Below are 26766 nucleotides of genomic sequence, written 5' to 3' on the forward strand. Positions count from 1 at the left end.
TCTTCATACAGAGTGCCAGAATGAGAATGATAGTTAACTGTAACATTATGTTCTTCATACAGAGTGATGAGAATGATAGTTAACTGTAACATAATGTTCTTCATACAGAGTGCCAGAATGAGAATGATAGTTAACTGTAACATTATGTTCTTCATACAGAGTGATGAGAATGATAGTTAACTGTAACATTATGTTCTTCATACAGAGTGATGAGAATGATAGTTAACTGTAACATTATGTTCTTCATACAGAGTGATGAGAATGATAGTTTACTGTAACATTATGTTCTTCATACAGAGTGATGAGAATGATAGTTTACTGTAACATTATGTTCTTCATACAGAGTGATGAGAATGATAGTTTACTGTAACATTATGTTCTTCATACAGAGTGATGAGAATGATAGTTTACTGTAACATTATGTTCTTCATACAGAGTGATGAGAATGATAGTTTACTGTAACATTATGTTCTTCATACAGAGTGATGAGAATGATAGTTTACTGTAACATTATGTTCTTCATACAGAGTGATGAGAATGATAGTTAACTGTAACATTATGTTCTTCATACAGAGTGATGAGAATGATAGTTTACTGTAACATTATGTTCTTCATACAGAGTGATGAGAATGATAGTTTACTGTAACATTATGTTCTTCATACAGAGTGATGAGAATGATAGTTTACTGTAACATTATGTTCTTCATACAGAGTGATGAGAATGATAGTTTACTGTAACATTATGTTCTTCATACAGAGTGATGAGAATGATAGTTTACTGTAACATTATGTTCTTCATACAGAGTGATGAGAATGATAGTTAACTGTAACATTATGTTCTTCATACAGAGTGATGAGAATGATAGTTTACTGTAACATTATGTTCTTCATACAGAGTGATGAGAATGATAGTTTACTGTAACATTATGTTCTTCATACAGAGTGATGAGAATGATAGTTTACTGTAACATTATGTTCTTCATACAGAGTGATGAGAATGATAGTTAACTGTAACATTATGTTCTTCATACAGAGTGATGAGAATGATAGTTTACTGTAACATTATGTTCTTCATACAGAGTGATGAGAATGATAGTTTACTGTAACATTATGTTCTTCATACAGAGTGATGAGAATGATAGTTTACTGTAACATTATGTTCTTCATACAGAGTGATGAGAATGATAGTTTACTGTAACATTATGTTCTTCATACAGAGTGATGAGAATGATAGTTTACTGTAACATTATGTTCTTCATACAGAGTGCCAGAATGAGAGCAGCAGGTGTTGGGAAGGACTTCAAAGAGAACCCCAACCTCAGGGACAACTGGACCGATGCTGAGGGATATTACAGTAAGAATTCATTGATTTATACAAATGTACTGAGGGCTATTACAGTAAGAATTCATTGATTTATACAAATGTACTGAGGGCTATTACAGTAAGAATTCATTGATTTATACAAATGTACTGAGGGCTATTACAGTAAGAATTCATTGATTTATACAAATGTACTGAGGGCTATTACAGTAAGAATTCATTGATTTATACAAATGTACTGAGGGCTATTACAGTAAGAATTCATTGATTTATACAAATGTACTGAGGGCTATTACAGTAAGAATTCATTGATTTATACAAATGTACTGAGGGCTATTACAGTAAGAATTCATTGATTTATACAAATGTACTGAGGGCTATTACAGTAAGAATTCATTGATTTATACAAATGTACTGAGGGCTATTACAGTAAGAATTCATTGATTTATACAAATGTACTGAGGGCTATTACAGTAAGAATTCATTGATTTATACAAATGTACTGAGGGCTATTACAGTAAGAATTCATTGATTTATACAAATGTACTGAGGGCTATTACAGTAAGAATTCATTGATTTATACAAATGTACTGAGGGCTATTACAGTAAGAATTCATTGATTTATACAAATGTACTGAGGGCTATTACAGTAAGAATTCATTGATTTATACAAATGTACTGAGGGCTATTACAGTAAGAATTCATTGATTTATACAAATGTACTGAGGGCTATTACAGTAAGAATTCATTGATTTATACAAATGTACTGAGGGCTATTACAGTAAGAATTCATTGATTTATACAAATGTACTGAGGGCTATTACAGTAAGAATTCATTGATTTATACAAATGTACTGAGGGCTATTACAGTAAGAATTCATTGATTTATACAAATGTACTGAGGGCTATTACAGTAAGAATTCATTGATTTATACAAATGTACTGAGGGCTATTACAGTAAGAATTCATTGATTTATACAAATGTACTGAGGGCTATTACAGTAAGAATTCATTGATTTATACAAATGTACTGAGGGCTATTACAGTAAGAATTCATTGATTTATACAAATGTACTGAGGGCTATTACAGTAAGAATTCATTGATTTATACAAATATACTGAGGGCTACTATGGTACGAATTCCTTTATTCATACTGACACTGAGGGCTATTACAGTAAGCATTAACTAATACAATTTATTTGACATTTATTTATACTGAGGGCTTGTGTTGGGGTAATACAGTCGGTAGAGCTCTCACATACGCCAGCTGAGCGTATGAGTAGCACGGCTATCGGGGCGTGTCAAGCCGTGCGGTGAAGTACGGGGAGCTGATATGGTAGGTGTTGAGCTCCACCTCAGCAGACAATAAGCCACTCCCGTCCTACTTGATGTTAACTCATATGCTGCCATTTAACAATACCTTCGTACTCTTTAACTGCCATTCGTCTCCATAGACTTCCATGTAATTCATAGTGCACGGATCATGCACACCCATGCCTAGATAATGCACCACGTGTGTCCACATTGCTCACAGCTTTCAAACAAAAAAATCCGAATGGAAATCCGTTCAGGCATTCATGAGATAGCAGCCATTATGTTTTACACTGTTGTGAGCTTGGAGGTCTGCTACCTGAGTTGTATGGGGGTTGTATGGGGGTTAAACAAGCAATTTCGCGATCGCTGTCATGCCTACTAACGTTTTTGGGGTCCCAAAACATTTTTTGAAAAAACATTTTTTTTGAAAAAACATTTTTTTTTTTCAAAATGGCGGAAATTCTCGGGTTCCTCGGGCGTGGCAGGGAGGGACATCGCGAAATTCTCGGGTTCCTCGGGTTTGGCAGGGTATGAGTTAATGACCTCATTTATTTTACATTCATGCTTTTACTGAACGTAGCTGACACAAAGTATCAGGGTTTCTACTGGGTGGGCAAAGATGTGGATATACTTTATGGTCCTGCTTTGTTAACCCATTCAGGCCTAGAATTATTGAATGCTTTAACTATAGAAAAATAGCAGATCTACAAGCTCACAGCGCGGCACTCGGTGCCACGCTGCGAGCTTGTATATCTGCTATTTTTTTTAAGTTGTGAAAATGTGTGCAAATCTTTGACTTTTATGTATTTTTGGTGGTCCCTGGAACTAAATATTTTGAGATGGGGGTCTGTGGCCAAATAAATATCATTTTGGGGGTCCTTCACATGAAAAGGTTTGAGAACCACTGACATAGTAGTCTCTCAAGAACAGACTAACTGAGCTCCAGTTGAAGTGAAAAGGACCTTTTCTTTGACGATGGCTGGCCAGATTGCTGACATTATAGAAACATAGGGTTTTTCAAAAAACCTTAGAAGGATTCAAAAGACACTTATAGAATCGGGTCAAAATTCAAATTGTCATGATTTTTCAAACATAGCAGATCTATAAGCTCGCAGCGCCGCACTCGGTGCCATAAAATAATGATACACAATAATCCTGGTCTCTATAAAGCCTCCCCCTGGCCAGCCGGGGCGCCTGATGGAGGGGAATGGAACTGGTTGGAATAACGTGTTCCTTCCACGCGCTACGTCCAACCGGGGAAGCTCCCCCTGTCAGGTGATATAAGAAGCGGCCTGCTCACTCCTCATGCATTGAAGGAAGCATGAGCTCAGTTCGGGGCCCTCCCCAGGTTGGCAGAGGGAGAGCAGAGCCCAGGATCACAGCTTAGGCAATTGGCACCGGGTGAAAAAATGGGTTACAAAAATCGTGGGATAAAAATTTAGTAAAAAAAAAATAATGATACACAATGATGTCTACCCGTTCTGAATGGGATAAATTACACTTCTCACTTCTACACACTGTTTTACCAACTCCCCAAGTACTGTTGGTCTGTGCTGCTGTGCAATACGTCCTTTAACTTCATACCGTTCCCATAACACCACTGTGATGATGTTGCGACTGCCAGGTCGCAAGTTACTGTGAAAACCTCCACCGGCTGTCTGTCAGTCAGTCAGTCATGCATGCCCCTCTTCTAGCGCCACCATGAGGTTGCTGACCTAGTCTCGCGTAGCCAGACAACTATTCCACAATCTCCAAAGGCAGCTCCCAAACGGCGAGTATCGGAAGTAGCCACTGCTGCACTGAACTGTAGTCCCATTGGAAACATAACAGAAACACAATAGCTCAGACAGAGTCATTATAATGAACTGTAGTCCCATTGGAAACATAACAGAAACACACTAGCTCAGACAGAGTCATTATAATGAACTGTAGTCCCATTGGAAACATAACAGAAACACACTAGCTCAGACAGAGTCATTATAATGAACTGTAGTCCCATTGGAAACATAACAGAAACACACTAGCTCAGACAGAGTCATTATAATGAACTGTAGTCCCATTGGAAACATAACAGAAACACAATAGCTCAGACAAAGTCATTCGAGGGGCCTATTCTTGTTATGGGTGTTTAGTTTAAGAAAACATTTGAAAACATCATGGAGGTAACACCAACAACACCAGAGAAAGACGAAATAACGCCCCCAGAAATATTGAAAGGAGACATAACGCTTCCAGTAGGACATGTTATTGTTACTGCACCAAGGGAGCGGATGCGTCACATCCACTTTATCTCGCACTCATCGTTTCTATTTCCGTGCCCCAGACTGTTGACAGGAGCATTTCCCAAATCGCGGAGGCAACAGTCTGGCCACGCGAGACTACTGCTGACCTGACGGTTGCTTATCTCCCGATTAGGGAGTCTTACTGGTATAGTTATTTCGTAAGTAGTTTTCAGAATGACCGTCATTGTTTTTGACAATCTTGGGAAGATTCAAATGGATTACAATACAACAATAAAAGAAAGAAATCTATAAACTAGCTGGCAATTCAGTGATTTCATAGCACATACGGTTTGCAGTATTGAATGAATGAATGAATGAATGAATGGATGAAAACAGGGTGAACTAAGATCTGTGTTCCTCTCTAAGGGGTGAACATCGGGGAGACTCTGGACAAGCGCTACGACGTCTACGGATACACGGGCCAGGGGGTGTTCAGCAACGTGATCAGAGCCAGGGACACCGCCCGCGCTGGCCAGGAGGTGGCGGTAAAGATCATCAGGAACAATGAGCTCATGTGAGTCCCAGAGAAATCTCTTTTCAGCAGGGTAATGGAAACACATGTTTGACTTCAGTAAATACATAGAGCAGGGGTTCCCAAACGTTTTTGTCTCAGGGCACCCCATAAATATTATTTTTTTAATCTGAGGCACCGCTACAATATAATTTTCACTCCCAGCACCTTATATTTATAGCATATCGTTGTCAGGTGGAAACCTTGTATGTCCAAAACCGTTCATTTTGTATTTATCATCTATAAATTGTACTAAACTAGTGAAAACAGCAGATCTACAAGCACACAACGCCATGCGAGGCGTTGTGTCCTTGTAGATCGTCTGTTTTCACTAGTTTTGTGTGTCTTGTATGATGAAGCAGGGCTTTGCTTTACCAAAAAGACGTACACATTTGAAACTCATCACCGACAGTGACGATATTTTAGTGATTATGTTGCGAGGAAAACGTTGAGATAACAGCCATTTTGGTTAGAACTGACTGAAAATAACTTTGTATTTCTATTTTAAAATGATATTAAATATTTTTTCAAGTGTCCACATGAATTCCAAATATTATCAGATGATCTCGCGGCACCTCTGGACTGCCGTCGCGGCACCCCAGGGTGCCCCGTCACCCACTTTGAAAACCCCTGGACTGGTCGATAGCAATTATTACAATATAGAGCTATTTAAAGGACTTTGTTTTTTTACAACAAGGGTTCATATTTAATTGTAATTAGAGAAAAGAAAAGATGAGTGTTAAAATGTTTTCATTTGCTTCTTTCTTTTGTTTAGCGATTTTAATGACCTTGATTTCAGTGGGTGGGGGCATGCGTACAAGTGGCTAAATATATCTTTTTAGACACAATAAGCCGGTGTTTTCCTTACAGTAACACTACTATAAGTCACATCTGCCCATGAAAGATTGTGGTGCATTTTGGGAATGGGCTTATTGTGTCTAAAAATACATATTTAGCAACTTTAACGCATTCCCCCACCCACTGAAACCAAAGTCATTAATTTAAAGGAGTTCACCCCCAAAATGACTTTTATTCTATTCAGCTTCAAAATATTACAATTGGGGCTGGGATGCGATTAAAAAAATGATCGAATTAATTACAGGCTTTGTAATTAATTAATCGCATTTTAATCGCATATTAATATTTGACCTGAGAAGCATTTTTTTTTTTCAAGTAAAACACATTTTGTTGTACGAGTGAATCAACGAGTGAGTTTTTTTAATCTAAATTTCTCATCCACTGGGCCAAGCAAAGCACTCTGATCGGCTACTTCTCCCTTTGCGTTTGTTGTCTCTTCTTGGTTGGTGCATCGCTATGATCGGTATGCCCCAAACTGAAGGTTCTGTGGTGCAAAAACTAAGTGTGATTAAAATGCGTAAATTTTTGTAATCGCGTACATATCCTGTAATTAATTAATCGCAATTAATCAGTTAAAGTCCCAGCCCTAATTCTTACATGATCCTTCCAGGCAGAAGACTGGCCTGAAGGAGCTGGAGTTCCTCAAGAAGCTGAACGACGCTGATCCTGACGACAAGTTCCACTGCCTGCGTCTGTTCAGACACTTCTACCATAAACAGCACCTCTGTCTGGTGTTCGAACCGCTCAGGTACGTTAGGGTAGAGGGACCAGTGTCAGGTGTTCGAACCCCTCAGGTACGTTAGGGTAAAGGGACAAGTTCCACTGCCTGCGTCTGTTCAGACACTTCTACCATAAACAGCACCTCTGTCTGGTGTTCGAACCCCTCAGGTACGTTAGGGTAGAGGGACCAGTGTCAGGTGTTCGAACCCCTCAGGTACGTTAGGGTAGAGGGACCAGTGTCAGGTGTTCGAACCCCTCAGGTACGTTAGGGTAGAGGGACCAGTGTCAGGTGTTCGAACCCCTCAGGTACGTTAGGGTAGAGGGACCAGTGTCAGGTGTTCGAACCCCTCAGGTACGTTAGGGTAGAGGGACCAGTGTCAGGTGTTCGAACCCCTCAGGTACGTTAGGGTAAAGGGACCTCAGGTACGTTAGGGTAGAGGGACCTGTTGTTTTGTTTCTATGAGAAGCTCCACCGGCTAGCTGTCAGTCAGTCTGTCACGTCACACTTTTGTCCCTACTCATATCTCCGCCACCGTTGCCCCTATCCATGCCAAACTTTGCACACACACACTCCTTGGCTGGCAAACCACGACCTCCGCCCCTGATTTCTCACATGGCCCTCTTCTAGCGCCACCCTGAGGTTGCATGTGACCTAACGGTCGCTTATCTCCCGATTAGTGAGTGTTATTGGTATAATTGTGTCCAGGTGGTTCATTGTTATTGATAACGAGCACCTTATCGATCCTGCTTATTGAGCCAGGCTTTTATTCAGCCCACTATTGAGCTTTTTATAATATTTTGAGGAAACATTTGAGACGACAAATTCTGAACAGAACTGGTATCTTTTATTATTGTCCAGTTGTTGTGACTGTGAGTTTGTGGCTGACCACCATCTGTGAAGATGACAACTGACAAAACTAACAGATATTATCATTAAATATCATCAAACCAATCATTCATTAGTGCAGTGTTTCTCAATCTTTTTTTTGCTTGAGTACCCCCTTAACATGATTTCTGAATCCAAGTACCCCCTTTACCCGGCAACAACATTTTGCTTATAAAACTGCAATTAAAATATAAATAAATAGTGGTATATGAACCCCCCATTTCAAGAATATAAAATAACAAATAAGAAATGGGGTGAAAGAGTTTCAAACGGTGCCTCCTTTTTCATTTTCAACACTGTGGTCCTAACATTTCAGTCAGGTTTTCATGTCAATAACTTCCAAACAACTTTAAAACACATCCCAGTTGCCTGGTACCATGTACATTGGCTAAACAACTCAGGCTCATATCACGTTTCTCCATGTGTCTTCATTAAACATAAAAGTAAATGTTTTTTACCCTCCTAATTCAATTGTAGTTAATTCTTTAACTATGAACAAGCATGATTTATACTAGTTTTCCTTTTTGAGGGCATTTTCTGAGTACCCCCTGCAGTACCTCCGCGTACCCCTAGGGGTACGCGTACCCCCATTTGAGAAACACTGCATTAGTGTGCAATAAGTGTTAAATGGCTTTATATTATGGATAATACTGTAATAATGTCTTGATGGCCTCTTGTCTTGATTGTTTAAACATGACATCATGGGCCGCTATGCTGGATAACAAGCTTGATAAGCCCAAAGCTTATTGATACCAGGGTAATCAATAAATGTGTTATCAGGTTATGGGGCTACCCTTGTTTAGCGCTCCATCCCTAGAAATATCTGATCTCCAAGCCCCCTGCAGGGTTCCCACGGTCATGAAATTCCTGGAAATATTTTGAAATTAGAAAAATATTTTTTCCAGTACTGGAAAAGTTTTGGAATCCTGGAAGGTCCTGTAAAAAATAGCTATGCATTGTCTTTGGTTATTGATTTTGTTAATACCTCTGAAATGACAAATTAAACATTGGACAAATTGTCAAATATTAGAGGCAGAAATTGTGAAAATAGCAGATCTACATGCTCACAACGCCTCGCAGCGTGAGGCGTTGTGAGCATGTAGATCTGCTATTTTCACAATAGAACCGTTTTATACAAAATGTAATGCCTCAACTCTTAGTGCTCGTCAGGGTGGGGGGTCTCCAGTTAAAACATGATCATTTCGGGGGTCACGGCCTGAAAACACTACCCTACCTGTCTTTGGGCATTGAGCATAGGAGTAAAGGGAAACACACACCGGACGCGGAGGCGCGTCAAAACATACGGCCCCGTTATTTTCAATGAACTAACCCACACCGGCGGCGTCAGACGCGCGCATCCGCGGTTCTGCCGCCTCGCCTGCCGCGCCGATACGCCGCTGTTCTATTTTTCCAGCGTTGCCGCGCGGTGAACATGTTCTCCCATGGTTCTCCCCACCGGGGGAAATGGATGTTCTGTGTGGCAGCGCGCCGCATCCAGTTGGGGTTACCGCGCGGCACTTGACGTGCGTCGATACCGCGACGCGATGCTGCGCAGCCGCCCGCGTCCAGTGTGTGCTCCCCTTCTGCGACCTGTTATTGAGCTGAATTATTGTTATGTAGTCCTGGAAATCGGGTTAAATATTCTGGAAAAGTTTTGGAGATTAATTGGTAAAGATGTGTGGGAACCCTGCTTCTCCTGTCCCCCCCCCCCCCCCCCCCCCCCCCAACCCCCCCATACAGCATGAACCTGCGTGAGGTCCTAAAGAAGTACGGTAAAGACGTGGGCCTCCACATCAAGGCGGTGCGGTCCTACAGCCAGCAGCTGTTCCTGGCCCTCAAACTGCTGAAGAGATGCAACATCCTGCACGCTGACATCAAACCTGACAACATCCTGGTGAGAAGAACACAATACAGCTTCTACTGCAGTTTACAAGCTAGTTTAGCAGACTGTTAATCCAGACCTCCAGAGCCACTTACACTAAAGCAAGGACAACAGCAGGTCAAATGCATAGAAGGATCACCAGGTAAAACCCAAGAACCATCAATCATCAGTCTTAACGATATGATACCGAAAAATAAATGATATGTGATACTGCCAGGTCAACACATGATCTAGAATCAGTCTACATAACCTGCTATCTAAATGACATTTTAATAACCTTTGCATAAGCCTGCAAAAGGTGGTCAAGGCTACTGATTGTCCTGCCGACACAACCAGAGATGGTGTTGTGTTCTGTCATAAATGAGAGTTTTAACCAGTGTATTTATGCTAAACGATTCATGCTACACTAGTGGTTCTCAAAGTGGGGTCCTTTGAGGGGAGGATACCAGGGGGTCCCCGGCTAAATTGTTAATATCAAGAACGTGGACGTCTTACAAAACCTGAAAATAACATGGCGACCATGTGCATTGGCTGCATTGGAGAAGTGGCACCCTGTTGTTTTCGGTACCTCAAGCTGTCACTACAATCTGAACCACTTTATCCATAGTTTGTGCTTTGGCTGTTCAAACATAGATTACACGTGTTTCCTAAACCCACCAGGCTTGAGTTAAGACCCGCCTTGCGGAAACGCGAGAACTTCTAGGAGTGGCTGAAATCCTTGCCGGACACATGGAGGGTGGATAAAGTCAGTAAAGGCATGAAGACAATCTTAAAACTTGTACTGAGAAAACAGAAAAGCCTCCATTTGCACAATGCATGCACAACTCATATGCTGCCATTTAACAATACCTTCGTACTCCCACCTGCCATAAGTCTCCATAGACTTCCATGTAATTCATAGTGCACGGATCATGCACACCCATGCCTAGATAATGCACCACGTGTGTCCACATTGCTCACAGCTTTCAAACAAAAAAATCCGAATGGAAATCCGTTCAGGCATTCATGAGATAACAGCCATTATGTTTTCCTAAAATGTAAACAAAGATGGCTGCCATGCTTGAAAGATGGGGTTGCTATGGGGGTTAAACATGCGATTTCGCGATTGCTATCATGCCTACAACATTTTTTGGGGTCAAAATTAAAAAAAAAAAAAAAAAAAAAAATGATTTTTTTTTTATTTTTTATTTTTTTTTATTTACGGGATTTACGGGCTTGGCAGGGAGGTACAATGGGATTTTTTCGGGATTTTCGGGCTTGGCAGCAAATGAGTTAAAATAAACTGTGCTAAAAAAAAAAAAGAAACCTACTTTGTACTGTGCTTAAAAAAGGTAAAACTTTGTAACTTTGCTAAAGAGAAAAACATACTGAGAAAGCTATTAATTTGACACTAATGTGCTCAAAATAAAACTCATTATCAGTTACATTGATTGTTATAGTTTGGATATGGCTTTGGGCGTATTATGCTGCGTGTATTATTGTAATGGATCAGTATAGGTAGTAGGCACAGTATTGCTTTGCACTAAGAGCACTAACGTTCATTTATGCACTTTCATACTTAAGATTATTGAGAGGGTCGTTTCCGCGAGGCGGGTCTTAACTCAAGCCTGGTGGGTTTAAGAAACACGCATAGATTAAGGTCACTTTGTGACGCGCTGTGAGCTCTGCTATATTTCTCAAGTCTTAGAAATGTTTTAGACGTTTTGTGATAACCATAGACTTTTGTTTAACACACATCTTCTCTTCTGGCGGACCCTGGCACTAAACCTTTTTCAGATGGGGGTCCCCGGGGGTCCTCCACATACATTCAGTATCAATGCGGAGGTTCTTGACATGACAAGGTTTGAGAACCACTGAGCTGCAAACCCTACAATCCTGGGTGTGAAACCTGACTCTGTGGTCCGTTGTTACTCTGAGTCAAATGAACACCGAGGATTGTAATAGTCAGGGAGCCACACGCCCAAAAGCTCAAGGAATAGAGTTGAACCTGTGATGTTCTGCCGCACTTTTTATTTCTGTTTTATCTATTAGTTTGGTCATTAAGGTCCACAGAATGAGAGGCCTGCTCTGACGGAAACATTGCGAAAAGAAGTTATGGCCATTTGTGTATTCTCTGTTCCATTGACTCCACTAGAAATATTTAAAAAAATATAAATAAAGAAAGACATGCTTTGGGTAGCATGTGAGGAGTCAAACTAGGGGTTCTTCATGATTCTGAATCCATTGCAAGCATTTGTTTTGCACGAAAAACATTCCTTGGGCAAAATGTCGGCCACCCAAAACTGTGAAAAGTGGGGAAAAACAATTTTCTGGGGCTGGAATTTTGCCCAAGGAATGTTTTTAATGCAAAACAAATGCTTGCAATGGATTCAGAATCATGACGAACCCCTAGTTTGACCCCTCACATGCTACTTAAAGACTATTTTTTTTCTTTCTTTTTTTTTATATATTTCTAGTGGAGTCAATGGGACAGTGAATATACAAATGGCCATAACCTTTTTTTCCACAATGTTTCCGGCAGAGCAGGCCTCTCATTCTGTGGACCTTAATGACCAATCTAATAGATAAAACAGAAATACAAAGTACGGCAGAACATCACAGGATCCTCTCAGATTTTGGTGACTGGGTCCCTGACTATAACTGTATGTGGATGATGATCATAGTACATATAGTAATAACTAGACCCAGATAACGTGGTCTTAATGAACAGTGTGTCTTGGCTTGCAGGTGAACGAGTCTAAGACCATCCTGAAGCTCTGTGATTTTGGCTCGGCGTCGCACGTGGCCGACAACGACATCACACCGTACCTCGTCAGCCGGTTCTACAGAGCACCAGAGATCAGTAAGTAGTTCACTTAGATCAGCCAACACAGGGAGGCTGACAGAACCCTCGCTAAAAACTCCAGGGCAAAAATCCACTCGTCCGAGACAGTTTGCCCTCCTGGCCCCCAAGCTGTGGAATAAACTCCCTGTCGCACTTAGAACAACGGACTCACTCGCTAGCTTTCGCCGTGGACTGAAGACTCACCTTTTCAGACTCCACCTAAACCCTTAGCACTACAGAAAATCAATGACCATACATGAAGATAGTTAGCATTTGTTTTTAGTTTTTTTTATAACTTTGATTTTATTGTGTTTTTTTCTAGATAGATATCCATTTGCACTTGTTATATTGCTGTTGATGTACTGACATATTATCTTGTGATGTTTTGTATCTGCTTATTGTAAGTCGCTTTGGATTAAAAGCGTCTGCTAAATGCCTAAACTGTAAGTAGAGGAACTAGTCTGGGGCCTTGGGGGGATAAAATGGTAATTTCACGATGGTTTATTGATGAGTCATCACTTTTCACAGTTTAGTGGGGGCCATTTTTAGCCCAAGGAATGTTTTTTTGTGCAAAACAATTGCTTGCAATGGATTCAGCATCATGACAACCCCCTAGTTAGACCCCTCACACACTACTTAAATACCCAGAAAAAAGTGTTTTTTTGGGGTATTTTCCTCCAGTATAGAAAGTCGATGGGAGCCCAACTTGATTTGGCCGCTGTGGTGACCCCGAAGGTCGCCGACTCGGGCGCCCTAGCTGAATCATTAGAGCATGCCCTGGGCGCAAAATTCGCCGCTTTTAGACTAATTTGCCCAAAAAAAAAAAAATCCCCCTAAGGCCCCAGACTATTACAACAACGTACTCTTTCCTTCTACACCAAGGGCTCCACCATGTCCGTCCATCCCTTGCCCCTTATCCCTAAACTCTTAAAGGGATATTACACTTTCAAAAAACTTTTTGTCATTGTATGGTCTAATCAGGCTTGTATGAACACCCTGAACAGTTTTTAATTTTCTTCATTCAGTATTTAGATATTTGATGTAAAAGTTATCTGGCCCTCCAGGCCCAGGGCCTCTCCCCACACACACTCATTGTAACTTCAAACTCCATTTTAACCATGATAGATTCATTAAAAATACCCATTATTTTTTCTGGTGACTCAAACTACCCTCCTAATACGTGAGCAGGCCGTGTTTTTTCCATAACGTTTTTCATGTATTTTTAATAATTCTTTGTGAAAATGAAAAAAATTAAATACAATAAAAATATATAAAAAAGACATGAAAAACGTTATGGAAAAAACACGGCCTGCTCACGTACTAGGAGGGTATTATGAGTCACCAGAAAAAATAATGGGTATTTTTAATGAATCTATCATGGTTAAAATGGAGTTTGAAGTTACAATGAGTGTGTGTGGGGAGAGGCATGGGCGTGTCGGGCCTGGTAACTTTTACATCAAATATCTAAATACTGAATCAAGCTAATTGAAAACTGTTCAGGGTGTTCATACAAGCCTGATTAGACCATACAATGACAAAAAGTGTTTTTGAAAGTGGAATATCCCTTTAAGTATTTCAAATAGCTGATCTACAAACTAGCAACATGTAGATGTAGATGGGCCAGTTGAAGTATTTCATAATGTTTTTCAAAATGGTAAACAAAAAAAACAAAAAAACGTTTAGGGATAAGGGGTGAGGCATGGACGAAAAAAAATATAGCTCCTAATCGCTTTGCCCCCAAAAAGCCAATCTTACAAGTAGATAGCTTGTAGATCTTCTATTTCTGGCGAACCCACCCCTGAATAGGCATACTAGGGTTCAAGTGGTCAATAATATCACCTGTACAGCTTTCATTTTGTTATGTAATCCTATTCAAGATTTAGCGTACTGTAAATATTATTCCGTCTGAATTCTGAAAACCGTTACTTTGCAGAATTCAAAAACAGCAGATCTAACAAGCTCAAATGTGGCTTCGCAAAACACAATTTGAGCTTGTAGATTAAAAATGTTTTGCTACTTTGTATGACACTGTAGTATGATGACCACGTAGGGCATTAAACATGAAAAGTAAAAAAATATGTATTGCAATGGTTTGTTCTGTCTTTTGATACTTGTCTGTTATTTGTGTAATTTAGTTATTTTGCTGACAAACTATTTGTTACTAGTCCTTACCCGTTCAAAGATATGAGCTCCGAAATGATGTGCAGTGTGTGGGTTATGGGGTGTGCACTGTGCACACAGTATATGAGGGATGGAAAGTAACTTTCTGGTGCTTGCATGATAATATGTAGGAGCATCAATGTAAGAAATACCCGTTTCGTTTAAAGGCTACAGAGATACTGTGTACCGATACATGACAACATCTGAAAGAGGGCCAGCCAACACCCCCCCCCCCCCCCCCCCCCCCGCCACTGAGGAGAAACGCTGTGACAGACAGACACTCACTCAGACAGACAGACACTCAGACAGACAGACAGACAGACATTTGGAAAATTATATGTTTGATGACCACGTAGGGCATTAAACATGAAAAGTAAAAAAATATGTATTGCAATGGTTTGTTCTGTCTTTTGATACTTGTCTGTTATTTGTGTAATTTAGTTATTTTGCTGACGTGTGTGTCTCTCAGTCATAGGTAAGCCGTACGACTACGGCATCGACATGTGGTCGGTGGGCTGCACTCTGTACGAGCTGTACACGGGGAAGATCCTGTTCCCAGGGTCCTCCAACAACCACATGATCAAACTGGCCATGGACCTGAAGGGGAAGATGCCCAACAAGGTACCCACCTACTGCTGCATCATCACTAGGGGTGGTACCCACCTACTGCTGCATCATCACTAGGGGTGGTACCCACCTACTGCTGCATCATCACTAGGGGTGGGCCGTGGGCGATATGGTGATAATTATCGTTGAGACGATACAATGTTTCCACGATATGCCTTTTCAGAGGTATCGTATACATCGTGATACAATTCACCCTTTGTCAAGTCTTGCCCGTTGTCCCGCCCCTCTTCACACCCATTGGTTGCTGTGTCTTGGTGGGACATTCGGTGGGACACTCCATCCACTACCATTCTAATTCAGTTGCTTTGTATTGTTATTCTGTGTATTCAATTCTAATTTCAAACTTGGTTTCAGTAAAATGGAGCTGGTCACTGGCAGTATAGTGACTCAGCATGTTTATAAATGTTTTTATTTCTCCAAAAACTATGTTTTAGCAAATTCAACATAAAAAGGGTGGAACCAGGGAGGAACAAGGCATATAGAGCCTGCTGGTTGGTTAGTCATTAACCAACCAGAAGGCTAACAAAGGGTAAATTGAGGGAGCCTTGTAAAAAATCCTGTTTAATTGTTAATACAGAGATTCATTGCAGAATTCAATTTAAACCTGCATTTTGGTCTAAATCAGAAGTTCTCAAACTTTAAAATGTCAAGGTCTCCACTTAACTCTGCCAGTATACAAATGAAACCAAATGGACCCCGTAAGGGTCCATTTGGTTTCATTTGTATACTGTCAGAGTTACGTACTTGTAAAGTTCAATTTAGACCTCCCAAAAGGAACCCAGAGAGTCTACTTTTTGTCAAGTAACTTGAAAAATAACCCCAAAAAAAACATGAGGGTCCTCCAACAACCACATGATCAAACTGGCCATGGACCTGAAGGGGAAGATGCCCAACAAGGTACCCACCTACTGTTGCATCATCACACAGTCTCTCTGCGTTCACCCCAGGGGCATAGTTCCGCTGATTAAAAAAAAAAAATCATTACGGAACTAAAACTTCCTATGTTTGGCCGCTAGTTGCGCTGTTTTCCCAACGCGAGGTACCAAAAAGAATGTGTCTACATTGGACCCCATTCGTTTTCCCCTTTGATTTTCTAACCTTCATAAACGTTGTCATAAATACGTTATGGTTCCTGTCGCTAGTGAAAAACTGCCTTTAAATTACCATGATATGCGTTTTGTGCAAATATGGTCCCATTTATGTTAAAATTGATGATAAAGTTGCGTGGGGCGTGGCCAACTAAACTGATACCAGCCGGCTGTGTTCTTCTTCGTGTGCTGTATTTCGGGAGGCTCCGACCACATTCTCCCATGTATCCCTGTGGTTGCACGTGACCGTTGGCAGCCAATAGCATTCCTTATGATTCCTGGGGTACCATTCAAACAATGATGGCCACACCCATACAAGGGACAACAAAAAAAACGTCATTTTTGCAGCATAGAAAGCAATGGCTTCGCTTCGTCCATATTTTTCTACAGTCTATGGTTCACCCCCAAGGTCTAGTTCCTCTTGCCTTTGTTTAAAGATCTCCCAGATGATGCAACACTGTGTCTCTGTCCTCCTCCTCAGATGATCCGTAAAGGCCTCTTCAAAGACCAGCACTTCGACCAGAACCTCAACTTCCTGTACATTGAAGTGGACAAAGTCACAGAGAGGGTTTGTTGCTGCTTCTGATCTCCACTGAGCTTTTCACTCACCTTAAGGACAGTTACTATCAAAACCTCCACCGGCTGTCTGTCTGTCAGTCAGTCAGTCACACGTTACACTGTTGCCCTACTCATATCTCCGCCACCGTTGCCCCGATCCATGCCAAACTTTGCACACACACTCCTTGGCTGCCAAAGCACAAACCATCATTTAGGCCGTTATCGGGCCGACACTTTGTTTACATCCTAGTCTAACACTATCAAAGAATAGACTAGAATGAAAACAAAGTGTCGTTCTGACAAAGGCCAAAATGATTATTTTATCATTATTTTTGCGCTTTTTGTGGACATTTTTGAATATAAACACATGTATGAAGCTTATCTTTTTATAAAATATTTTCGAAACATTATTTTAGCATCTGTTTTTCAAGAAAAAGTTGACTATAGCTCCTTTAAATTAATTCATCTCCTGACCTATCATTATGTGTTTTCCTCCACCTTGTTGGCCCATCACCTCCTCCTCCACCTCCACAGGAGAAGGTGACGGTGATGAGCACCATCAACCCCACCAAGGAGCTCCTCACGGACATGGTCGGCTGCCAGAGGCTGCCCGAGGACCAGAGGAAGAAGGTCATGACCCTGAAGGACCTCATAGACGGGACGCTGATGCTGGACCCTGCTAAACGCATCAGCATCAACCAGGCTCTGCAGCACCCCTTCATCCAGGAGAAGATCTAAGACCAGGCCCTGAGGCACCCCTTCATCCAGGAGAAGATCTAAGACCAGGCCCTGAGGCACCCCTTCATCCAGGAGAAGATCTAAGACCAGGCCCTGAGGCACCCCTTCATCCAGGAGAAGATCTAAGACCAGGCCCTGAGGCACCCCTTCATCCAGGAGAAGATCTAAGACCAGGCCCTGAGGCACCCCTTCATCCAGGAGAAGATCTGAGACCAGGCCCTGAGGCACCCCTTCACCTAGCTCTGGTCCATGGCGTCACCTCCAGTGACGCTCTGACAGACCCGTCGGCAAATGACTAGACCGCGTTTTCTCAGCCCCTCCGAGCGCTCAACTTCAGTCAAAATAAACAAAGCTACTTCACTACTCACCAAACCAAAGGTAGTTTTGTGTTGTTGAAAGTCTCTTCTCCGCGGTGGTGAGCCCCTCAGCACCCCACATACTCTGTAAAATACAATGCTTTTGTCATGAAATAAAACGCACCCACCTCGAGCCACCTAGCGGCCACCGCAGATACAACGGTTCACAACCCGGAAATAAGCGGCGGTCGAGTTGGATGCACTTTATGTCATGACAGAAATAGTGTATTTTACAGAGTGGGTGGGGTGCTGAGGGGCTCACCACCGCAGAGAATAGACTTTAAACAACACAAAACTACCTTTGGTTTGGTGAGTAGTGAAGTAGTTTTGTTTATTTTGACTGAAGTTGAGCGCTCGGAGGGGGGGCTGAGAAAACACGGTCTATTCATTTACAGACGAGTCTGTCAGAGCGTCACTGGAGGTGACGCCATGGACCAGAGCTACCCTTCATCCAGGAGCAGATCTGACACCACACATACAGAGAGACACTTCTAGTAGTGGGTTGGCTTAAACCCATTCAGGCCTAGAATTATTGAATGCTTTAACCAGTGAAAAATAGCAGATCTAACAAGCTCGCAGCGCGGCACTCTGGAAAAAAGTCGGGAAAATGTGTGCAAATCTTTGAATGTGTATTTTCAAAGCGAACGTTTGTAACTCAAATTTTGCTTCTGGGGGGGGTCCCTGGAACTAGATATTTTGAGATTGGGGTCCGTGGATTCAAAAGACACTTATAGAATCGGGTCAACATTCTAATTTTCACGATTTTCAAAAATAGCAGATCTACAAGCTATTTTAGAAAATTCTTGAACATTTGAATTTTGTCCCGATTCTATAAGTGTCTTTTGAATCCTTCTAAGGTTTATTTGAAAAAAAAAATAAAAAATAAAACTGGAGCTCAGTTAGTCTGTTCTTGAGAGACTACTATGTCAGTGGTTCTCAAACCTTTTCATGTGAAGGACCCCCAAAATGATATGTATTTGGCCACGGACCCCCATCTCAAAATATCTAGTTCCAAGGACCACCCAGAAGCAAAATTGGAGTCACAAACGTTCGCTTTGAAAACACATATAAGATTTGCACACATTTACACGACTTTTTCAAAAATAGCAGATCTACAAGCTCACAGCGCGGCACTTGGTGCTCGCTGTGAGCTTGTAGATCTGCTATTTTTCACTGGTTAAAGCATTCAATAATTCTAACCCTAAATGGGTTAACAACAAAACAAGGCAGCCAACAACACAACACCACAGACTTCAGTTTGAGAATGTTAAGGATTCTTATTTCTCAATTTTTTTGAACCTTTGTTTTATTGTGTAAATAGGCCATTGAAAAATACATAGCCATCGGAAAACTCATTTTTGTGTGTGTGTGCGTGATAATCGTCGTGAAAACCCGGCCGCATTTCCCTCCCTTAGTCCATGGGCCAAACGAAAGGTGGCAAAGGTTACCATGCATTTTTGAAAAGCTCTAAATCTGTAGATTATATTTTGGTATGATAACCCTTTCTGAGACACAGCTACATTGGTGTTATAAGCCGCTAGAGTTGGTGTCCCATTAACTTTACATTACAGGGGGGGGGGGAAATCTGCTTTAAGTAGCATATGAGGGGTCAAACTAGGGTTTTTTCATGATTCTGAATCCATTTGCAAGCATTTGTTTTGCATGAAAAAAATACCATAGTCTTGTGGGGGCCGTTTTTAGCCCAAGGAATGTATTCTTTTTCTTCTTTTTTTCCCCGTGCAAAACAGATGCTTGCAATGGATTCAGAATCATGAAAGAAAACCTAGTTTGACCCCTCATATGCTGCTTCTTTTTTTCTGTATGGGACACCAACTCTATAGCGGCTGATAACACCACTTTAGCTGTGTCTCAGAAAGGGTTATCATACCAAAATATAATCTACAGATTTAGAGCTTTTCTAAAACGCACGGTAACCTTTGCCACCTTTCGGAGAGAGCGACATCTCGTATGGTCAATGGACCCTCCCTCCCTCCCTCCTCCCCCTTTCGACGACGCGGTTGTGATGGACTGTTTTTCTATTTAAACTGGCATTGAAGTGGTTAATGTTATAAAGAAACGGAAGGACAAGGAAGAATTCCTGTACATATGTCTATTATTATTATTATTGCATAATTAATGATAAGTGTCAGTTTAGCGTTTTGTTTTTTCATTGTAGTTCATCGCGAATATCAAAAGAAAAAAAGAAAAATAAGGGCACATCATCTGTTGTATCCTCCTCTCCTCTTCATCCTGGTTTGGTGGTCTTGCTTCTGAATGTGTGAAAGCCCTTCTGTGTAAGCGCTCTGTATGTGCATTATTTTATGCTTTAACTATTGAAAAATAGCAGATATACAAGCTCACAGCGCGGCACCGAGTGCCGCGCTGCGAGCTTGTAGATCTGCTATTTTTGAAAAATTGTGAAAATTAGAATTTTGACCACGATTCTATAAGTGTCTTTTGAATCCTTCTAAGATTTTTTTTAAAAAACCCTACGTTTCTATGTCGGCAATCTGGCCAGCCATCGTCAAAGAAAAGGTCCTTTTCACTTCAACCGGAGCTCAGTTAGTCTGTTCTTGAGAGACTACTATGTCAGTGGTTCTCAAACCTTTTCATGTGAAGGACCCCCAAAATGATATTTATTTGGCCACGGACCCCCCATCTCAAAATATCTAGTTCCAGGGACCACCCCGAAGCAAAATTTGAGTTGCAAACGTTCGCTTTGAAAATACATAATATTCAAAGATTTGTCACACATTTTCACGACTTTTTCCAAAATAGCAGATCTACAAGCTCGCAGCGCGGCTTGTAGATCTGCTATTTTTCACTGGTTAAAGCATTCAATAATTCTAGACCTAAATAACGGAACAGAACCTTCTATTGGAATCACTTTGCAGCGCCCGTGCAAGAAGTAAGAAAGAGGACCCAATTTATTTTCCAACGTGGCTGCTGCGTTGTGCATCAAACCCGGAGCTAAAGAAGGAATATAGAGCCGTTGGGTGTCGCTGTATTTCCCCTCAACAGAATCTCTACATTTGTTTTATTTGTTAAATGCGGGGCAGTTTGTTCTGTTGGTGAACAGGACTCCACCAGTCCTCTCTCTCTCTCTCGTTTTCCCCTCTGGTCTTTTGGCTCTTTTTAGGCTCTCAGATTTTAAGTGCCTCCCGTTGAAGAGCCTAGTCTTGTTACAACCAAGCAACCCACCGTATGGCAGCCTGTTGACGCAGCATCTCTATCCCCTCTCTTAGTTAGGGAACGTTAGACTCTGCTAAGCAAGCAACCCACCGTATGGCAGCCTGTTGACGCAGCATCTCTATCTCCTCTCTTAGTTAGGGAACGTTAGCAGAGTCACATCTCTATCCCCTCTCTTAGTTAGGGAACGTTAGCAGAGTCTAACCAAGCAACCCACCGTATGGCAGCCTGTTGACGCAGCATCTCTATCCCCTCTCTTAGTTAGGGAACGTTAGCAGAGTCACATCTCTATCCCCTCTCTTAGTTGGGGAACGTTAGCAGAGTCACATCTCTATCCCCTCTCTTAGTTAGGGAACGTTAGCAGAGTCACATCTCTATCCCCTCTCTTAGTTAGGGAACGTTAGCAGAGTCACATCTCTATCTCCTCTCTTAGTTAGGGAACGTTAGCAGAGTCACATCTCTATCTCCTCTCTTAGTTAGGGAACGTTAGCAGAGTCACATCTCTATCCCCTCTCTTAGTTGGGGAACGTTAGCAGAGTCACATCTCTATCTCCTCTCTTAGTTAGGGAACGTTAGCAGAGTCACATCTCTATCCCCTCTCTTAGTTAGGGAACGTTAGCAGAGTCACATCTCTATCTCCTCTCTTAGTTAGGGAACGTTAGCAGAGTCACATCTCTATCCCCTCTCTTAGTTAGGGAACGTTAGCAGAGTCACATCTCTATCCCCTCTCTTAGTTAGGGAACGTTAGCAGAGTCACATCTCTATCCCCTCTCTTAGTTAGGGAACGTTAGAGTCACATCTCTATCCCCTCTCTTAGTTAGGGAACGTTAGCAGAGTCACATCTCTATCCCCTCTCTTAGTTAGGGAACGTTAGCAGAGTCACATCTCTATCTCCTCTCTTAGTTAGGGAACGTTAGCAGAGTCTTTGACCAATCTAAATGTTTTATCAATAGCTTTCTCCACAAAATGTGTTCATAAACTCCCAACTCGGGAGCCGATCAAACTTATTGTGCAACATTGTTTTCTCACTCAACGGTAAACAAACCAACATACAGTTTAAGTGTATAGACTCAGAGGGTATCTGCACATTTATAAAGTGACAATTTAAGGACTTTTTAATACCTCTAAAATGACAAATTAAACATTGTCCAAATTGTCAAATATATAGAGGCAGAAATTGTGAAAATAGCAGATCTACATGCTCACGCCGCCTTGCAACGCGAGCTTCGACTTTCTCTGGTGGGAGTCGACTTGTGTAATAAAGTCGACACATAGTCGACTTTTTCGTTAAATGCCCTAGTTTCCAGATTGGTCAAGACTTGGATAACTTCCCCTATTTTCACAATATATTTTCTTTTTTACTTCGACTTTCGACTTTCTCTGGTGGGAGTCCACTGTAATAAAGTCGACTGAGTCGGCTTGTCGACTTTTTCGTTAATGCCCCCTGTTCCCCGATTGGTCAAGACTCGGATAACTTTCCCTAACTATCTTCTCCTCCTTATTGCTTATTGTCAAGGACAGAATGATCCAATATTACAGTGCTACATTGCATTTGGTATAACATGGTTCTAGTGTGAGGCGTTGTGAGCATGTAGATCTGCTATTTCCACAATTCCTGCCTTTATATATTTGACAATTTTGACAATGTTTAATTTTAGAGGTATTAAAAAGCACTTAAATTGGCACTTGTGCAGATACCCTCTATACACTTAAACTGTATGTTGGTTTGTTTACAGTTGAGTGAGAAAACAATGTTTCACGTTAAGTTAATCATCTGGGGACCCCACAAACCCCCCCCCCCAAAATAATCGGGGGGTCGTGTGTGATGCGATGACGCCATCAAACGATAAAGTCGACTTCAACTCAACTTTTTACTCAGTCGAGTCGACTTGCAAAAAAATCACAAGTCGTTAATGCCCTAGTGGACACCTTTAGTCACCTTTAGACACCACTTAGTTCCCAGATTGGTCAAGACTCGGATAACTTCCCCTAACTGTCTTCTCCTCTTCCACCCACCACCGAATGGCAGCCTGTTGATACAACACCATCCTGTATCTTCTCTCTCTCTCCTCTTGTCCATCCATGGTATGACAGCCTGTTGAAGCATCATCTGTATCTCTCTGTCGTCCTCCTCACAACGCTGTACATATTCAATTGTTGGCATCGTTTCATGTTTGTTTTCTTTTTTTCCCATTAAGTGGTAAAACATTGTGATTTCAATAAAGATCTTAGTTGTGAAATGAAGCTGATAAAAAAAAGAGAAGCTCCTTCAGTGTAACACAACTTTTAGTAATAAAAAAAAGCATTTAATATTCTACACCCGCTGTTTGATTTGTAAAAGAAATTATATAATGCAAGCCGCAAGCGGTAACTCTATATGCCAAAATATCGAAATGTTCAAAAATAGTGAAAATTAGCGGCTCTACGCACTAATCTCACAGTCGAAGCCTATCCAGCATGCCTCGCAACGTGAGCTTGTACATCTGCTATTTTGAATTGTGAACTTGACTTGTATATTGAGTACTTTGTAGGGCATTCACCAAATATTTGAATATCAAAGTCACTATTCGCCGTTGTTCACCGAAGTCGAATTTTCACTTTTTTTTATTGTTTTCTCAAAAAAAGATATACTTTATAAAACTTGGCTAGATAGGAAGTCATAAGAATGAGTTGTCAATGCCCCTGGTGGATGAATTTGTTAATGCTCTATACCAGGGGTTCTCAAACATTTGTAGGTTGTGACCCCCAAAATAAACATATTTGAACTGGGGACCCCCACCCTGACAAGCACTTGGAATTGTAGGTATTACATTTAATGTGACTCGGTTCCGCAGATAAATATTTTGAAAATAGCAGATCTGTTGCGAGGCGTTGTGAGCATGTAGATCTGCTATTTTCACAATGTTCTCCTCTTGCTTACTTAATATTTGACAGTTTGGCCAGTCCTGTCGAATATTCATACTATAAAGGAAAAAACACACCAAAATAAATATGCTTTAAGTAGCATATGAGGGGTCAAACTAGTTTTTTTTTTTCATGATTCTGAATCCATTGCAAGCATTTGTTTTGCACGAAAAAACATTCTTTGGGCAAAAAAAAAGCCCCCACAAAACTATGGTTTAGTGATGAGTCATCACTTTTTACATTTTTGTGGGAGCCACCTTTACCCCAAGGAATATATTTTGTGCAAAACAAATGCTTGCAATGGATTCAGAATCATTAAAACCCCCTAGTTTGACTCCTCACATGCTACTTAAAGCATATTTATTTTGGTGTGTTTTATCCTGTATAGTTAATGTAATGGGATCCCAACTTTCATCAGCTGTCAAGGATTCTCCTAGTCAGGGAAACTGAATTTCAGTCTTTGTGAGATGTGTTACAAACACATGGGTGAAGAAATCATTTGGTAAGGAATTTATACCAGGACTTTTTTAAGATATCCCCCGACTACAAGCGGAGCCTGCAGCACCACCTTGCCCAAGTGGAGCTTGTTGCAGTACAACCACCGGCCAACCCTCGCGGCCCGACCACCTGCAGCAGCTGAATGGAATGTTTCCATCGCAGTCATTGCACAGGTTCTGGACCTGGTGAGAGCAGGAGAGGACCTGGTGAGACGTAGGAGGAGCCCGGCCAGGAGTCAACCCATATAGAGCCTAGTTCTTCCACGGGCACTGAGAACTTCAGCCAAAAATAGCGGATCTACGAGGCGTTGTGAGCTTGTAGATCCACTATTTTTGGAAAAGAGGTTTGGTGTAGAGGGGATTGCACTGCATGTGTTCTATGCAATATAACATTGAATAGAACACAGTGCTTTATGTATCTCATATAACATTGAATAGAACACAGTGCTTTATGTAGCTCATAACATTGAATAGAACACAGTGCTTTATGTATCTCATATAACATTGAATAGAACACAGTACTTTATGTATCTCATATAACATTGAATAGAACACAGTACTTTATGTATCTCATATAACATTGAATAGAACACAGTACTTTATGTATCCCATATAACATTGAATAGAACACAGTGCTTTATGTATCTCATATAACATTCAATATAACACAGTGCTTTATGTATCTCATATACATTGAATAGAACACAGTGCTTTATGTATCTCATATAACATTGAATAGAACAGTACTTTATGTATCTCATATAACATTGAATAGAACACAGTACTTTATGTATCTCATATAACATTCAATATAACACAGTGCTTTATGTATCTCATATAACATTGAATAGAACACAGTGCTTTATGTATCTCATATAACATTGAATAGAACAGTACTTTATGTATCTCATATAACATTGAATAGAACACAGTGCTTTATGTATCTCATATAACATTGAATAGAACACAGTGCTTTATGTATCTCATATAACATTGAATAGAACAGTGCTTTATGTATCTCATATAACATTGAATAGAACACAGTGCTTTATGTATCTCATATAACATTGAATAGAACACAGTGCTTTATGTATCTCATATAACATTGAATAGAACAGTACTTTATGTATCTCATATAACATTGAATAGAACACAGTGCTTTATGTATCTCATATAACATTGAATAGAACACAGTACTTTATGTATCTCATATAACATTGAATAGAACACAGTACTTTATGTATCTCATATAACATTGAATAGAACACAGTACTTTATGTATCTCATATAACATTGAATAGAACACAGTGCTTTATGTATCTCATATAACATTGAATAGAACACAGTACTTTATGTATCTCATATAACATTGAATAGAACACAGTACTTTATGTATCTCATATAACATTGAATAGAACACAGTGCTTTATGTATCTCATATAACATTGAATAGAACACAGTACTTTATGTATCTCATATAACATTGAATAGAACACAGTGCTTTATGTATCTCATATAACATTGAATAGAACACAGTACTTTATGTATCTCATATAACATTGAATAGAACACAGTGCTTTATGTATCTCATATAACATTGAATAGAACACAGTGCTTTATGTATCTCATATAACATTGAATAGAACACAGTGCTTTATGTATCTCATATAACATTGAATAGAACACAGTGCTTTATGTATCTCATATAACATTGAATAGAACAGTACTTTATGTATCTCATATAACATTGAATAGAACACAGTGCTTTATGTATCTCATATAACATTGAATAGAACACAGTACTTTATGTATCTCATATAACATTGAATAGAACACAGTACTTTATGTATCTCATATAACATTGAATAGAACACAGTACTTTATGTATCTCATATAACATTGAATAGAACACAGTACTTTATGTATCTCATATAACATTGAATAGAACACAGTGCTTTATGTATCTCATATAACATTGAATAGAACACAGTACTTTATGTATCTCATATAACATTGAATAGAACACAGTACTTTATGTATCTCATATAAC

General features: G+C 40.5%; 1 protein-coding gene across 1 annotated transcript in view; it reads left to right on the forward strand.

Annotated features, from left to right (window-relative positions):
* Positions 1 to 18254, forward strand: part of prpf4bb (pre-mRNA processing factor 4Bb) — a 41516-nt gene extending 23262 nt beyond the window's left edge. Inside the window, exons 12-19 of the mRNA XM_080752396.1 lie at positions 1264 to 1354; positions 5285 to 5432; positions 6898 to 7035; positions 9634 to 9787; positions 12503 to 12617; positions 15229 to 15380; positions 16956 to 17042; positions 17567 to 18254. Of these exons, the coding sequence (XP_080608522.1) occupies positions 1264 to 1354; positions 5285 to 5432; positions 6898 to 7035; positions 9634 to 9787; positions 12503 to 12617; positions 15229 to 15380; positions 16956 to 17042; positions 17567 to 17770 (1089 nt within the window). The 3' untranslated portion in view covers positions 17771 to 18254. The remainder of the gene's footprint in view (positions 1 to 1263; positions 1355 to 5284; positions 5433 to 6897; positions 7036 to 9633; positions 9788 to 12502; positions 12618 to 15228; positions 15381 to 16955; positions 17043 to 17566) is intronic.
* Positions 18255 to 26766: the final 8512 nt, after the last annotated feature.

The sequence above is a fragment of the Nannobrachium achirus genome (genome assembly GCF_963921795.1).
Source record: "Nannobrachium achirus genome assembly, chromosome: 21".
NCBI lineage: Eukaryota > Metazoa > Chordata > Actinopteri > Myctophiformes > Myctophidae > Nannobrachium > Nannobrachium achirus.